General features: G+C 40.0%; 2 protein-coding genes across 2 annotated transcripts; one reads left to right on the top strand and one right to left on the bottom strand.

Moving 5' to 3' along the window:
* Positions 1-5,800: 5,800 nt before the first annotated feature.
* Positions 5,801-10,024, top strand: gpr27 (G protein-coupled receptor 27). The gene has a single exon (XM_035946547.2). It carries the CDS (start codon positions 6,685-6,687, stop codon positions 7,798-7,800), a length of 1,116 nt encoding a protein of 371 aa, XP_035802440.1. The 5' UTR covers positions 5,801-6,684; the 3' UTR covers positions 7,801-10,024.
* Positions 10,025-13,544: 3,520 nt separating this feature from the next.
* On the bottom strand, positions 13,545-16,042 carry prok2 (prokineticin 2). Its single transcript, XM_023266591.3, has 3 exons — positions 15,602-16,042; positions 14,197-14,322; positions 13,545-13,871 (listed from the first exon to the last, which is right to left on the bottom strand). Exons 1-3 carry the CDS (start codon positions 15,836-15,838, stop codon positions 13,746-13,748), a joined length of 489 nt encoding a protein of 162 aa, XP_023122359.2. The 5' UTR covers positions 15,839-16,042; the 3' UTR covers positions 13,545-13,745.
* Positions 16,043-17,033: the final 991 nt, after the last annotated feature.

Raw genomic sequence — 17,033 nt, 5'->3', positions numbered from 1 at the left:
TCTCTGCGTCACCGGATAGAAACGTCGCCGTTGGTCCACGTCACAGATCCGGAAACATGGGAAGAGGGCTCACTCTGATGGATTCTCAGCAGCGCACACTGACCTGCAACACAAATCTGAAGCCCACTGGAGAGTTGGCCACATACTCAATACTGCAGTTATGTCCTACTGATCTTTACATATCGCGATGTAAATTCATCACGCCTTGTAGATTTGTCTTTACAATATCATTATTATGTCTTTATTTTTAACCATATCTTATATCATATCATATCTAATCATATCTTATTTTATCTTATCATATCGTATCTTATCGTATCTTATATCTTATCTAATCAAATCATATCTTTTCGTTCTTTTCGTATCTATCACATACTATCATATCTTATCATATCATATTGTTTCTTATCGTATCTCATCTTATCATTTCTTATCGTATCTCATCGTATCTTATCGTATTGTATCATATTATATCATATCTTATTGTATCTTGGCATATTTCATTGTATCTTATTGTATCTTATCTTATCATTTCTTATCTTATTGTATTGTATCTAATTGTATCTTATCCTATCTAATCATATCGTATCGTATCTTATTGTATCTTATTTCGTATCTTATCATATCTTATATCTTATCTTGTCAAATCATATCTTTTTGTTCTTTTCGTATCTATCATATACTGTCATATCTTACCTTATCATTTCTTATTGTATCTCATCATATCTTATCGTATCTTATTGTACTATATCTTATCTCGTCTGATCTTGTCATATCTTATCGTATCGTATTGTATCATATTATATCATATCTTATCTTATCTTATCTTATCGTATCTTGGCGTATCTTATTCTATGTCATCATATCTTATCCTATCCTAGCCTATCCTATCCTATCCTGTTCTATCCTATCCTATCCTAACGTATCCTAACGTATCTCATCATATCATATTGTATGGTACTGTATCTTACTGTATCGTGTTATGAATTTTAAACTGCAGAAAGCAAGAACTCCTATTTATATTTCCACTTTAACGTACACACAGGTTATTCAAAATACTTTACAGGCAAAGCTGAAAAACGAAAACATGTAAGGATAAAGTGCAAGAAAACAGCACAATAACAATATTGTTGAATTAAGTGCACAGAAATTATACAAAATTTGAAAATGAAAAAATGACAGAAGACTGTAAAGTTAAAAACACGTAAGAGACAAAGTAAACAATAAAAAGAAACAAAGAGCCAAAATGAAGTGAATAAAAGTGCAGACAAGTTTATTAAAATTGTAACTGCAATTAAAATTGTAACATAACTTGAGAATCTGAGAATGACATAACACTATACATGAATCCTCATAATGTAGTTTTACATGGCAGTCAGGCCTGCATAAGGGAATTATAAAAGTACATGAGGAACAGTAATGACTATTTAGCCTACAGTTATTTGCCATGCAGAAAAACAATTTAGGAGATTTACTTTGTGTATTTGTGTACAATTCTACTGGCAGTAAAACAGTCCCAGAGGATAATACTACCACCACCATGCTTGACGGTAGTTTTGGTGTTCATAGAGTTGAAGGCCTCACCTTCTCACCTCCAAACATCCATCCATCATCTATGCACCACTTAATCCTCATTAGGGGTGCTGCAGTCTATCCCAGCTGACTTAGGATGAAGGGAGAGGACACCCTGGACAGGTCACTAGTCTATCACAGGGCTAAACATAGAGACAAACAATCACATTCACACCCAGGGGCAATTTAGAATTACCAATTAACCTCGGCATGTTTTTGGACTGAAAGGGAGAACATGCAAACCTTACAGTCTACGATGCAAACTCCACGCAGAAAGATCCCTGGCCGAGGCCGAGACGCAAACCTGGTCAAGTTAACAGTGGTAACCACCAAGTCATTGTGCAGCCCTCCAAATAATTCAATTCAACTTTACTTATATTGTGCAGATTCACAACATATGGCATCTCAAATCGCTTAGCAATGAAAAAACACAGAACCAGGCTTAGGGGAAGTGGCCATCTGTTGGGTGAGGACAGGACACATGTAACTGTCCAAAGAATTTTAAGTTTATTGTTGTTGTTTGTGTTTATTTTATATATGTGTGAATTTGTATTATAATTGTTCGTAACGGGAGAGGTGAATGTACATCTTTAAGAGGTCACATTGCTGTGTTTTAGCCCGGGGTCACTCGTGTGGGATTGTGGGTCATAGCAGCACGGCTACAGAGGAGAACGCCATTGTTGCTTCAGAAAGCGACATTGTTGCTTCAGAGGATGGCATTCTACACGGTCTAAGAGGCGCACACGTTGAAGTGACTTTTGGGTTTTGTTTGTTTTTATATTTTTTCTATCATTTGTTCACATGCATTGTCTGGCACTGTCGTACTGGCCTGTGGGACCTAGCAACGGAAGGCTAGTTTGGAGTGTGTCTAATTGTAAACGTGAAATTATGAAATTTTGTATATTTTTGACATGTTTGTATATTTTTTATTGTCCTAGTTTTCTCGGTGTCGGCAGACTGCAGGGAATAAAAGTCAAAAGACATCTGTATGAAGCGTGGCCTTCTTTACGACAGACCAGAGTAGCTACAACACAGATTCAATCCAGTCATATCTGAGGACACACCTACTCAGTGAACCTATAGAAGAGCTCCTTTAAGGGTGTGCCCCCTCTTAAAACTCCAGAACAAGATGGCCTCTGCAGGAATAAGCTCAGGTGAGAACGTCTGTAAACTTAATCTCTGTTTTTACAAAAGGCTGCTTGCTTTAATCATCAACTGCATTATAATCTCTCTTTGACGCTTGACTGCAAAACAAAGTCAAGTCTTTCACACAGTATCATGACGGAGAAGTTTGCCACAGCTTTATGCATGCTACATGTAACAGTGTGTATTTTATAAGTGCAGCTGTAGTACGTACTGTAAGTAAAAAGAAAAAGCTTGCGATTTAGAATACAGCAGTGTGTCTGTATAAAAACCCAGCAACATTATTGCACACGCAGACAAACCAGGAAGTAGATAAGCTTTTCCCCCCAGAGTGAGACATCCTCTCATTACACCATCTTCAGTCTGCAGGCTCTTGTTGCCTGGTTTTTTAGGATACTTTGCTTAAAGAAGTTTTCAAGCTTCAGCAGGTCAGTTATTGCTACACTGCAATGTACAGACTCAAATTACTGCAAGACTAATGTGCATATTATAGGGTGATTTGCTAAGTTATCACATCTTCATTAAACTCAAGGGTTAATCCTCCTGCTAGATACTATCTTTAACCTCAACTGCACTAAATCCAATATAAATTTAGACTATTCTCTAATCTAAAATCCAAACCTAGCAATTAAAAGTATGAAATGTGCATATCATCACCTCTTCTAACTATCAACAATGATACACAGTTAAACCCCAAAAATGTATTTATCTTCCCCAAGCCAAGCCTGACCAGCCTCAATAGAACCACCCATTAGAAAGACTGAACCATAGGATGGATTCAAGAGTTTTGTGTGAATTTATAATATGTGTAGTGTCTGTCTGTCTGAAAATACTTATTTAACTGCTTCATTTGGGCTTTACTATAAGAAGCTTATGTGCGGTCACAGGGTTGTTGTTGAGCTGAGTGTTACTTCTCCTTACAAGCCAAATATTTATTACTTAAGCAACTTTTTTTTTGTAAGTCTTTTATGTCTTATGCATATTGAAATCTGCATGTAGCTGGTTGCAGCAGCTGCTGGTGAATCTCTGCAGTAGCAGGTTCAGTCTTGTCACATGACGGCAACTGAGGTTCAGAGTACACAAACCCTGCTGAGAGCAAGATTTGATTACTGAGAGACCCTGAACATTTTCTGTTTGATATTGAGTTTTCTTTATCCTGATCTGTCACCAGGTGGTGCTGTTTGAGACAACACAAAAGCTTCTATTTTCCTCAAACATATCTGTCAGGATATAAAGGATCAAACTGTTTTCAAACCATTTGTCAAATCCTCAGACATTTCTGTAAAATGCATCAAATGTGACCTACGTTGTCTGTGTGTACCTTTTATTTTAAACTGTAGCCATGTGTGTTGACTGTGGTTCAGTAAAATAGTGAATTAATATTTTTTTTATTCAAACAGCCACTAAATACCTGAGACTGTCACTTTATAGTAAAACATACCCACATGACCTACACTCTAAAAAGTATTTCAAGATACCTACTACCACCACTTAATTAAATGCATGGTTGCAAGATAAGAAAAACAAAATCATTTGTTAATTTATAGAAACTTTGTAAGCGTTTTAATGAGTCATGTTGACATAATAACATTGGTATTCACACACCCAGATACTGTGTGTAACTTAAACTGAAATTTAGGAGTTGATTGATTCAAATCAAGTGGGTGCAACTCAGTTAATTTGTTTTGACAACTTATTTTTTTCTCCATCTTAAGCTCAGGATTATAAGTCCTTAAAAATAGTGTTTATGCTACTAATTATTAAGTGATTGGTAATTTAAATTCCATAAAATTGATTACAGAGGAAAGACTATTTCCTGTAACACAGTGTAGTTTGTTGGTTGAACATAATTTAACTAAATATTGCCATAACTCAAAAAGATTGATTGATTTTTATGAGCCTAGACATTTATTTTTAGAGTGGATATAGACATGAATCATTGCTTTTGTGGTTAATTTGCTTTATTTAAGTGTGTAATCTAAATGCTCTGTAGTGCTGGAAGTAAAGCCGACTGTTTGATTAAAGGGAGCCAAACTCTAATTCACTGAGCCGCAGTGAACACAGCATTCAAGCAACTCAAACCCTGGACTCTGTACATAAAGACTGGCCACATATGACCTTAAGAACTGAAATGACACATTTTTGATGTAAAGAAACAAGTTATACTGAAAAGGGAACTGTTGGACCGACTTAAAAGAATCGTTTCCATCAATAGCACAGAACTGCATTAAGTTTAACTGAATTAACAAGTTATATTAGGGCCACAGATTTAAGTTAGATGCACTTAAATGAACAGTCTGCATGGCTGCAGTTTAATTTTCAGGAGAATCAACTTGAAGTTTCCAGTGTTTTTCAAATTTTGCATTTGATCTACCTAAATGGAAAATGTGATGAATGGTTTTGCCATTAGATCTGCTTTTTTTTCTTATTTTCTCTACTCTGAAATCCTACTGGATGAAAATATCAGTGAAGTTGCAGTAAAAAAAAAAGTGGAATGACAGTTTAAATGAACAACGTGTAATTTTAGGTGATAAAACCCACAAAAGTAAAGTGCTATCACTAAAGCAGAAAGAGAAATGAGATTCATTTAAGGAAACAGTGCTTTACTTCAACTACAGCTCAAATACGCTCTTTTTACAATGTGCAATGTACATGGTGTTACACGCAGAAACATGATGTCAGTGATTTCTAATAGGTTGTCTTTATTTTTTGCCTTGAAATACAGTCCCATTTAGTCATTTGACTACAGTAGCCCAGGTTGGCCGACTGTATGACCCCACTTTGAGTGCTGCTGTTTTAAGAAACCACACAAAAATATGTGTACAGTAAAAGAACATTTCCTTTGAGGTAAACTGCAGTCATAATCCTGACATCACATTGTTGTCAGGTTCTTCATTTACACAATAACCCCATGATTACAGACAACAGAAAATATGCATAAATATAGAAAAATTGTGACCTTTGTATCCAAAAAAGGCACAAACCTTGGATATTTGGAACATCATGCAAAATCTTCTTCCAAATCCAGCAAAAAAAAAAACAAAAAAAAAACTTGGTCATTGATATATTATTTATGTACTACTTACACTATTTACTCTTTTTTTGACACTACAAACAATCCACTGTGTTTGTGTGACTCTTGTGCTATTTGTAATCTACCTCAGAAACACTAGATAACCACAATCATGTATTTATGGCATATTTTTCTGCTCCAATCTAGTTTAACGAGCTGCATGTCAAACGTTGCGCAAAGTCAATCAAGGATATCTGTGTCGGTCTGTCAGTGTTTGCATCAGAGCCAGAGACAGGCTCCCTGTAGATCGCAGCACACTGGAGGCTGCTGGCTGATCCCAGGCCTGCCTCACTGCATGCAAGCGGACGTGCGTCGCATCGTCGAGACGCCGCTGCTCAGATGCACCGACAGATCCGTCCTGACGCTCCCACCTCTGCGCGCCTCCGACCTCCGCTCAGCTTTCGCAAACATGTTTGCCAAACGTCGGCCGCGCCGCGTTTTAGCGGCGCTTTGACGATTCCGTGGATGCGTAATTATCGCGCCCTGCCGCCGCACAACACCGTCCGCCGCTTTATTCCTCAAGACGAACGGGAGACCTCCGCCATCGGTGGAAAGTGAGATGTGCTTTCTGAGCCGCTTGTCTGCTGAACGGACGCCCTCCGACATGGTGAATAAAGCCGAGCCGTCCTGCCTCTATTCAGCGGAGAACAGGAGAACAGACAGACGCGCTTTTTGCACCGGACACTTGTGAGATGAAGGACAAGAAGAAAAAACGAGATCTGCAATGATTTTTGTTTGTTTTTGGAGGGGATTACAGCACATCGGGATGGAGTAGGGTGTTTTTTTTTCCTGTTACAGGGGCGGCGGATCGTGTTGATTTTCCATTCAGACCCGGCAGGATACTACCGCTCCGTCGATGAATTGATGTGGGAATACGCGCTACCTCGGCTGCATAGATGGCGAACACAAGCGAGTTTGGGGAGAGCAGCGCGTCCTTACAGAACTACGCGTCCACGGCCTCTGCGGTCAAGCTGGCCTCCCTGGGTCTGATCATGGGCATCAGCCTGCTGGGCAACGCGTGTCTGTCGCTGCTGCTGCTGAAGGACAGCTCCCTGCACAAGGCTCCCTACTATTTCCTGCTGGACCTGTGCCTGGCGGACGTGGTGCGCTCCGCCGTCTGCTTCCCCTTCGTGATGGCATCGATCGGCGGCGGCTCGTCGTGGCCGTACAGCGCGCTCAGCTGCAAGATCGTCGCCTTCATGTCGGTGCTCTTCTGCTTCCACGTCGCCTTCCTGCTCTTCTGCGTCAGCGTCACCCGGTACATGGCGATCGCCCACCACCGCTTCTACTCCAAGCGGATGAATCTGTGTACGTGCGTGGCGGTGATCTGCATGGTGTGGACGCTCTCCGTGGCCATGGCGTTCCCGCCGGTGTTCGACGTGGGCACCTACAAGTTCATCCGTGAGGAGGAGCAGTGCATCTTCGAGCACCGCTACGTGAAGGCGAACGACACGCTGGGCTTCATGCTCATGCTGGCCGTGATCGTGGGCACGACGCACGTGGTTTACATCAAGATGCTGTGCTTCGTCTACGACCACCGCAAGATGAAACCGGCCCAGCTGGTGCCGGCCATCAGCCAGAACTGGACCTTTCACGGCCCCGGGGCCACCGGGCAGGCCGCCGCCAACTGGATCGCCGGCTTCGGACGCGGACCGACGCCGCCGACGCTGGTGGGCATCCGGCAGGCTTCTCACCCCGGCAACAGGAGGCTGCTGGTGTTGGACGAGTTTAAGATGGAGAAGCGCATCGGGAAGATGTACTACATGATCACACTGACCTTCCTCATCCTGTGGGCTCCGTACATCAGCGCCTGCTACCTGAGGATATTCGTGCGGGGCTCCCCGGTGCCGCAGCTCTACCTGACCGCTGCGGTGTGGATGAGCTTCGCCCAGGCTGGAGCGAACCCTATCATCAGCTTCCTGTTCAACAAGGAGCTCCGGATGAGACTGAGAGCCTGTTTCCCCTGCTGCCTGGGAACACAGACTCCCATGGAGCCGTACTGTGTCATCTGAACCGTATGGCCCTAAAAATACTGCCAAAGACTAATTTACATCTTAATTCAGAATGTACACAGAGAGCTCCCATACATGTTTGTACAGAGGGGTTGTTTTGCCAGAAAGTGATCATCTGTCAAAGGGGGATTGCAGTCTGTTGGAGCAGATATCATTTGGTCACCAATCCAGTTGTTTTTACCAGCTGAAATATCACAAAATGGACTTATTTAACTCGTATAATGCAGTTTTACAGTTGCCAAATTGTGAGTGCAGCCCCAACATTGTGACAGATTTCATTCCTGAGGCTACTTTTTAGGGGAAAATGCTCATAGGATCATTGCAAAAAAGATAATTTCTTCCTTTTTTTAAATAAAAAGCATCCAGAAATCAAGGTAACAGCAGTCTTAAAATGATATAACACACCATGGCCTAAACATTGGGGGAAAAACACTATAGTGTTGCATAGAACACATCCTAAATGAGGCCTGATTTAAATGTAAACTGTAAAAAAGTTTCACAAAAGACACACTTTTGCTGTGACCACAGACAGAAAATTGTGTATGAATGTTATGAATCAGAATTAAGGGTCAAAGTGTGCGAAGTTCTGAAATACAACATTTATTGTGGAAAATTTCAGGTGAGCTAGATGAGTAAGTTGTTTGATTCATATAAAAGCAGTGGTATACTTATATAAAACTGCACAAAACAGCTTTATCTTGAATCAGTTTTTGGCAGACGATTGCTTTTTGGCACAATGGGTGGACCGACCTCAGTTTACTTCCATTTTTATTTGTGAAAAAAGGTTCAACCACAACTTTTACTATGGTGTAAATTCATGTTTTTATCATCAGAATCAAAAGCTATGAGGCATATCATGGTAGACAATGAAGCATAATGTGATATTTTCATTAAAAAATGTCATGTATTTGAGGCTTTCCGCCACACCAGCAAGGCATCAGGACCAAGCCACCTTTTAACTGCTGCCTCTGCATGTACTTTAGATGACATTCATTCTAATTATAGGTCATAGCACTTGCTGTGTCCTACCTTTGGAGACTCTATACCCCCCAATCTAAGCCTCATGACTATTTCATCCTTTTTTATTGGTCCACTACTGCATTTTACATGAATGTCACTTTGGCTGTTTGTTTGTATATTTTGAAATTCTATTCCGACATTTGAGGTTGTTTACCCACAGAAACGCTGCAGAACTATTTTATCAGCCGACTGGACTTGACCTGTGACATACTTAATCATTTGGATACCACAGTTGAGATACCCAGATCTCAGTATATTTTTAATGAGGGTGATGTCACATTTGTAAATACTGTAAAGGCTCCCACCTCACCCCCTCCCCCTTCTGCTTTTTTTTAAAACCAGATATGTTGTATATTTCATAATCTCTTTAGAATTCTACGTGTTGAACAAAGTGTTAAAACTCACTTTCAAAGTATTTTGCAAAAATTCTTATTCTTGTTCATCGGCTGTGTTGAGAAATGGGTGGAGTCACATTCCCTGCAGGGTACATTGCAGATGGCATTCTTTTTCTATGGATGTGGACGCTGGGACTCTGAAAAATTGTGAACAATTTGGTGCTTTGGAAAAGGATGTTTGCATTGTTTGTATTTCTTAGCAAATAAATAAGAAATGGATGATAAGTTGTTTGGACTCTATCATCTGTTTTTAACAAGATGTCATGATTTGACCCAGTTCTGTTCTCGACAGGATCTGAGATTCAGATGCTGAACATCCTGCTCAGTATTGTGAATATGTTTGAATTTTTGTGTAATTTGCATTTATTGCACTCCTCACTTGTGTTTTTTAATCTTCTACAGTGCCTGACAGCCTCTAAGTATGACTGTTAGCATGTTGCATTCATCTGTAAAAGAGTCATACACACTTAAACGTTTTCCAGTTGAGGACGCTAAGTGTTGCACTCATATTTGAACGAACTGGCTGCTAAATGAATGAATGTATGAGTGCATTTTTTTTCTTTTCAGGAATGTAATGATGCTGAGGTCTGGTTCTGGGGTCTTCAAGGGGTTAAAAAGCAAACTAGCATTGCATTTCCAGACAGCTGGGAGACTCACAAGATTTTTATTTTTAAAAAGTGAAAAAGTAAAACAGTAGAGGCTGAATTAGCATAAATTTGTGACTCTCGTGTGGGTTATAGTCCCAAATCCAGCATTTACCAACATGTAACTGAATAGAATTTGTCATTAAACGCTCTCTGCCTCCTAAATGCCCACTTCTTTTAAACCCCACACTTCCCGTTAGTAAAGCTCAAACCCAAGCTAAGATAATGCTGAAGATGTATATAGTCAGTGGCCTTTAAACAACCACAGGGGGTCTGAATTTTACAGGCTAAAGACTCAATTTAATTCATATTTTGCTATATTTAGATACATAAAAGAAATCATTTAAAGGGGGTTTAATGTCTCCAATAGAATATAATTCCTGGTATTATGATGAAGGATTTAAACTTTAGACCTTCATAATGGTAAATGAAATCTGAAGAAAATATCACTGATAACAGCTGAATGAAAAAATAAAATTAGCCATGGGCTGCTGACCGCTTGACGGGGTATTGTGGGGTTTGCAAATGTACATGGAGAGATGAGAAACTGTATCTCAATGCATATGTTTGTACTCAGATTTGTGTGTGTGTGTGTGTGTGTGTGTGTGCGTGCGTGCGTGCGTGCGTGTGTGTGTGTGTGTGAAAGGAATTGCAAATGTGTTTACTAATCTGCCACTATAAAAGAATAAGCAACATATGCACTCAAAAAGCTGAATGTAAATGCTCTTTTATGAGTGAAAACTGTAAATATTACGCTTCAAAAGCTGGAAAAACAGATACTTCTTCATTTCCACGACTCTCCTTTTGCATGTAATTTGAACTCAGACTCAGGTTGACATGAAAAACTCCAACAGCTAAGAGTTTGAACTCAAAAGGGCATTTATGTGCTGCTTTTGGAATGCATGAGTTCAAATCATATTAATGTAATCAGAGTCCATAGCAAAGAATCTTGCACGCAACCTCAAATCTGAATATATACGAGAAACAACCCGCATACATTTGCAAAGATCATTACAACAATAATAATCCCATAGCCTGTCATCATGTATGGCTGTTAAGGTTAAAATGGAGAATATAAAAAAGAAACTTTGGCCTGACACCAAACCTGGCATTTACCACCAATTTATCTGTCACTGAATAATCCTCTGTAAAAGTAATTACAGCCGGTGGGAACATTATGTCACTGTCATGTCACATCTTCAGTGTTTGGCAAGCACAGAGCACAACTACAATGAAACCACGTTTAGATGCTTAGTTTTAAGGTTACGGGTTTGATTTACCCTTTAAAGCCTCATAGTTATGGTTCTAAACAGAACACCTATTAAACAAACAGATCTGTTTCAATGGGCTGCTTGTGTAGCACCTGCTTTTTAATCGAACTCAATCAAACTCTAAATCCTCTCCTCCCTCCCTAAGCCTGAAGCAGGCTATTGATTCGGTAATTGCTGTTGCATTAATTGACATTGGCCTTGATTATACCAAACGGCAGCTTTTAAACACTGAGCGATACTCTCAGTACACAATTTAATCACTGCGCTTTAGTGAAACGTTTCTGTTCTGGTCCCTTCCGTCACTCTGGTCTGCTGTACAACACCAAGTTCCTCCATAACCATTAGACTCACCACATGTGTGCTTGTTCCTGACAGCTGGCTGAGCTCTGCTGCAGGCATGCAGAGGTCTCACAGCGTAATATCCCTGGTTCTTTCAGCTGCAGGAAGATCCTCACCTGCACGGGCTCTCGTGCCATGCAGATGCAGGTTGGGTATTTTTGGTACATCGTGTTGTCTTCGGGGCACGCAGGCTCGGCTAGGATGCAGGAGAAATGGGACTCTATTCCCTGTGATTTTCCTGCTGGGTTTGTTACTGAGCTCTTTTTAACCACCGAGCATCAGTAAAGACCCCTGTCCTCCTCACTGGCTTTTACTAAAATATAATTTGGACAGCTGGATATGGATTTTTTGTTTTAGAGTGGCATTATTTAAAGATGTTAGACTTGACTGTGTAGTGAAAGATTCTGCACTATGTGCCTTTGCTTTCAATGAAATTATCAAATTTAAGTTCCTCTATCACCGTTGAACTCGCAATGGACAGTTTTGTAAAAACTGGACCAAGGCTGATGTAGCAGAACCAGAAATATCTTCTTCTATCTTCTTCTTCCTTCTTGTTAAACCCTGGTGCCTACATTACCCACAATGCAGCTCTAATGTAACCTAATCTGAAGTTGAGATGAGGAGCCAGCTCCAGAGATCTACTAAAGTCACTTTTTTTCTTCACTTTTTTCATTTTCAGACTAGTCTTCAGGATAATTGAACTGATTCAGGTGACATTGAAACAATTTGTATGTCTTTTATATTACATATACCATGTAATAACTGCAGAATATTTCCACAAATGTCCATTGCAATTCCTGAGAGACCAAAAACAAGTCAAAACCAAAACAATTTCAACTCAAGGTCTTCATACTTACTTGTTGTGAAGTTTTCAATTGTATTTCACAGTCTTCATCAACAGACTGACTTTCCTCAGTTACAGTCTAAATGTACATGTTCAGTTTACTGTCACATAAGTCAAAGACAAGCAGTGAATTGTCTTACTTAGGAAGCTGGAACTAAGTCATGCTTGACAATTATACCTAAAAACTGCAATTTATCAGTCCTCAAAACAAGTAAAGCCTTTTCTGTCCATTAATTTTGCAATTAATCAGCTTCTTATTTCCACTTTTATTTGGTAAGTTATTCTAAGAATCATAATGTTTTCAATGCATCAGACAGGTTAGAATTTATTTTAAGTCATATTTCTTATGTTGCATGTCCTTTCACAGCTGTATCAAGTCACTGACATGTTCCAGGGTCTTTGTATTCCTTTATGGAGTCTCATTTTCAGACTTCCACTGTCCGGTGCGTTCCGTTATTACAGATCACTCCATTGAGGGTTTTTAAGGCTGTTTGAACGATCTCACTTCGACATCCACAGAAGACCAATATCCATTACTAAAGTATAAGATTGATATGAGTCATTGCTTTGCACGTTGAACAAATCTAATTTTAGCCTTGAGTCTTAAAAAAATGCCTCAAATCATAGGATGAGAGTGATTCATGCTTCTGCAGTCTTACTGTTAAAAAGACCCGCAGCTGAGCAGAATGTGAGGAAAGGCCCGTCTCCCCTCATCTTTTAACACCAATTAAAATGTTCTCACAGTTTTTCATTTTCTACTTTGTGGTTAGAAAAGCTATGAGGCTGGAAAAATTACTGTCACATCTGCATTTTGGTTGTGACTGGATAATGAGGCTGTAACCCAACATGCACGTCCCACTCAGCGAGGCATTTCATTAGCGGTGCAGGAACATGTGTTTCTCCTCAGAGGGCAGCTGAAAGCTCACCAAAAAACTCAGAGCACCGTGAGAAATGAAATCCAGCACAGCACAGAGAAATGTGTCATATCTGGAGGTAATTCTTTTTGCATTAATGAGATGCCAGAGAAAGAAAAAAAAAAGCTAATTTCTTTGTGTGATTTGAGCACATTCAAACACATAACTGATATATAATTAATAATATTGCAATCACAGAAATTATTCCCTACAGGATGATAAATATCTGTTTTCAATTACAGCCAAAATGAATATAGACATAAACAAAGTAAGACTGTGTGTATCTTTTCCCTGCTGTTATACTTTTAAATATTTTATTGCTTCTAAAATCAAAGAGAACAAAGACCAGCAAGTGGATTTACCTTTAAATATATAGTTTAATTTAATCCGAACCAACGTGGTGATGCACTAATATTAAATATTAAATATCTCTTTATTCCAAATAAATAAAAAAACAGGCTTTTAAAGGCAGATAGAAGAGTTACAGTGCAGGTAACAAAGACTGCAGGTGTTGGTCCTCAGAGGTAGTAATCTGGATACTTGTACGGTGAGACACATTTAGATTTGCCTTCCACTATGGTGACACACGACAGGTTGGGCAGACAGGGGCAGGTGTGGTGGAGTCTTTTGCCAAAGAAAGGAACCTGAAAGCAGAGAGAGACGGCTGCTTCATTCTTATCAGGCATAACGGATGCAGTGGCGGATGACAAAAAGACAGAAACACACGGCAGAGTGGTTCTTGTTAACAGCTTCTTAGGTGATGTTTTTCTAGCATTTTGTGTGAACTGTGGTGTGAAAGCGGTAACAGAAAATAAAATCCAAGTGCTGGCTGCTTCAGTTTCAATGTTGCCATGGATATAAATAGACAGCTTCATTTGTAAAACTTCATTTCAATAAAAATACACTAGATCTGGATCTGAAATCAGTATCCCAGATGACACCCAGCAACAGGGAGGTCAGTATGCTCACCTTGTGGCTCATTGGGTGACAGTCGTCTCCCTCCTGACCCATGGGTGTGCACATACGCAGGCTGCGAATCCACAAACTCACTGCACAGCACATCCCTCCTCCACACTGAGAGTCCTTCTCACAAGCCTAAATATGCACAAATATGTCCAGAAAATGAAACACAAACACATCAACGGATTAACTGACTGATATTTACTAATTACTGTGCTAATTACCTTCTTTATCCTTCCCCAATGGTCACAAATTCAATATATCTTGCATGTAATTCAATGAAATGCAGTCACTCAGGTGTTTTGTGTAATCAAAGGGAAGATTGAATCTGTAATTATGCATGCAATTATGTAATAAACCTAATGTATGTATGCAATGCACTCGTGGTTATTTGTATATTACCAGGAAAAGGCATGTAATGGATAGGTGGGAAACGTGTCAGCGGCAGAGGTGCGATACACAACTGCAATCTGCTAGAGCGTTATTATGCTAATAGTGGTGTGTGATTACCCCAGCAGTCATACGGCAACAAAACACTTCAGGATTGGTGGTGATTTATTGTTTGGAGCGGCGGGACGAGAAGCTGAGTGACAGCTCTCACTTTAGATGAGATGAAGGCAACACAATGAAGAGGAACAGAAGTGATTTCATGTGACAGACGAGGATGAAAATCTTCTTTCTGTTTTTACGGCTGCATGCTCCCCTCTCAATTCACATGAGCAGCACAGCGTGAAAGGGCTGCGCTGACAGAAATGGCTGTTTTATTAGCGGGTTATGGATGTAATTTATGCTTATGGTGTTGTGTAAAATATGATTTGGATTGTGAAACATTCGAACAATGCATCTGCAGCTTTATGGGTTGGTATAAATTAATATGTATTTATGGATAAGATGATAATCTAACAACCCTGATGCTTTTACAATCCACAAAAGGCCTGATTACACATTGTATGAGAGGCTTCTCTGAACTGAAAATTTTATTTCTTCATAGATAATATAGATTAGAAAATACATTCCCACTTCATGCTGAAATTTTTTTTCCATTTTTCCTTTGTTTCTCTTTTAAAATTCCATATAAGTTTCATGCTTTATGCAGTTATTTGGGAATAATTTCCCTATGTTTTAAATTACTAGAAAAAATACAAATGAAGGATGATTACATGAGCCTTCTTCTTATTTAAAATGTTTAATTTTAATCATTTTATTATGTTTTGGGTTGAAGAGTTTAGTTTCACTCAATGCTCCGTCTGAAAAATCACTGCATTCTTGGTAAGCCTAAAAAACAACTTCCATTAAAACCAATGCAGATATTAAGCAGTTCACACCTTGTTGCAAAAACTTGTTCTGCATATTCCTATCCTACTAAGATCCGTCCATTTCCCCATAAGGTGTCCACCTGTTTGCTTCCACTTACCCCTGTGATGACGGCCGAAGAGCCGCGCGACACCAGCAACGTGGAGAAGAGCAGCAGGATGAAGGACCTCATGACGAAGAGCTGTCTTTGTGTTACCGAGCCCTCCAGGGTGGAAAGAGAGGATGCTGAAGCTGACGGACCGAACTGCATGTGCATCCGTGACAGACCGCAGAACCAAGTGGCCTCCGAACTCCTGTGCTGAGGGCCGGGCGGAGGTTTATAAACCCAGCCCGCCATTCAAAAACTCTCTGACTCACTCACACCAGCATTGCCTTGCAGAAGCCGCAGGGGAAAAAAAGAAGACGTCCAAGGTAAACTTTGGCATGACAACATCCCTGCCTTTCAGTTTTCTTTCCCACTGACAATGCCCTTCCCTTGATCATTAAATCACGTTTTCAAACCAAAACCAAAGCTCATCTTGCACTCAGATACGCTAAAGCTGGCCAGGGATCAATGCTAACGTATTCAGCGTTGTCTTGTGTCCTATTGCTCGCATGTTCGCTGTCCTCCCCCTCTCACCTTTTCAGACTCCAAGGCCACAGTTTTGAAATATCCTTTCAAACCTACTCTTATCCGTCGTCACAAAGAAAGCAGCTTTGATTCATGGACACAAATTTCTGCGGTCAGTACACTCATGAAAATAGATGCTGGGAGTCACAACAATGGTCATTATTGCAGGGAGACAATGCATCAGGGTCTCATTGTTATCACTGATTAATTGTGTTAGCGTCTTGCACTGTATGATGTTGATTCAGAGTTAGAGCAACTTGACATGCCTATCTGGTACTATCCTAACGCTTCTGTGTGGTTGAATGAACATCTGAAGGTTTCCTGCCATTTGCTTTAGCCCAGTTATTAAAAAAAGGCAGGATGATTAAAGTCCCTGACATCTCCTGTGTCCTGACTTCAATAATATTCACAAATATTAGGAGGTTTGAACTTCTTAGATGTGAGAAGTTGCTGGGATTTTTGGACAACCCGGGACAGAGAATTTTTGACAGACATTTTCAGTGATTTTCTAGCATTCTGTAGACTGAAAGACCTCAATGGTTAATCAGTAATGACAATGTTCTTAAGAGCACTTCATAATAGTGTCGCTCAACAATTTTCCAGCCAATTAGTACTGTTATACTGTAGTGTGTCAGAAATTTGAAAGGAGATAATTGGCAAAATTGAAGTTCAAAACCTGACGTGTAAAAGTGTTGCAAAGAAATCCAGATGACTGACTGAGCAACACGTGGAGGCATCGGTTTGTTGTAAGGAAGAAACGAGTGCAATCGCCTGAAGCCACGTTTTTGAGAACAGCGGCACCTCATATATAGCTGACTGACATGGCCAATCAACACTTTGTGAGCTAAATCTGTCTTCATCACAGCTCAGCGGACAGACACTGACATCTGAGTCACACAGAAAGTCAAGAATCCAGCATGCA

This window comes from Amphiprion ocellaris, chromosome 5, assembly GCF_022539595.1.
Source record: "Amphiprion ocellaris isolate individual 3 ecotype Okinawa chromosome 5, ASM2253959v1, whole genome shotgun sequence".
NCBI classification, from domain to species: domain Eukaryota; kingdom Metazoa; phylum Chordata; class Actinopteri; family Pomacentridae; genus Amphiprion; species Amphiprion ocellaris.
The sequence above is the reverse complement of the archived record's forward strand: the minus strand, read 5'-3'. Positions and strand labels throughout refer to the sequence as shown.

What these genes read in the sequence shown, in the direction of transcription:
- prok2 (XM_023266591.3), bottom strand. Translation starts at nt 15,838, where the DNA reads ATGGCGGGCTGGGTTTATAAACCTCCGCCCGGCCCTCAGCACAGGAGT. An exon ending in CTTCGGCCGTCATCACAGGG is followed by an intron (nt 14,323 to 15,601) that starts GTAAGTGGAAGC and finishes GTGCATATTTAG; the next exon opens with GCTTGTGAGAAGGACTCTCA. An exon ending in GTCACCCAATGAGCCACAAG is followed by an intron (nt 13,872 to 14,196) that starts GTGAGCATACTG and finishes CTCTGCTTTCAG; the next exon opens with GTTCCTTTCTTTGGCAAAAG.
- gpr27 (XM_035946547.2), top strand. Translation starts at nt 6,685, where the DNA reads ATGGCGAACACAAGCGAGTTTGGGGAGAGCAGCGCGTCCTTACAGAAC.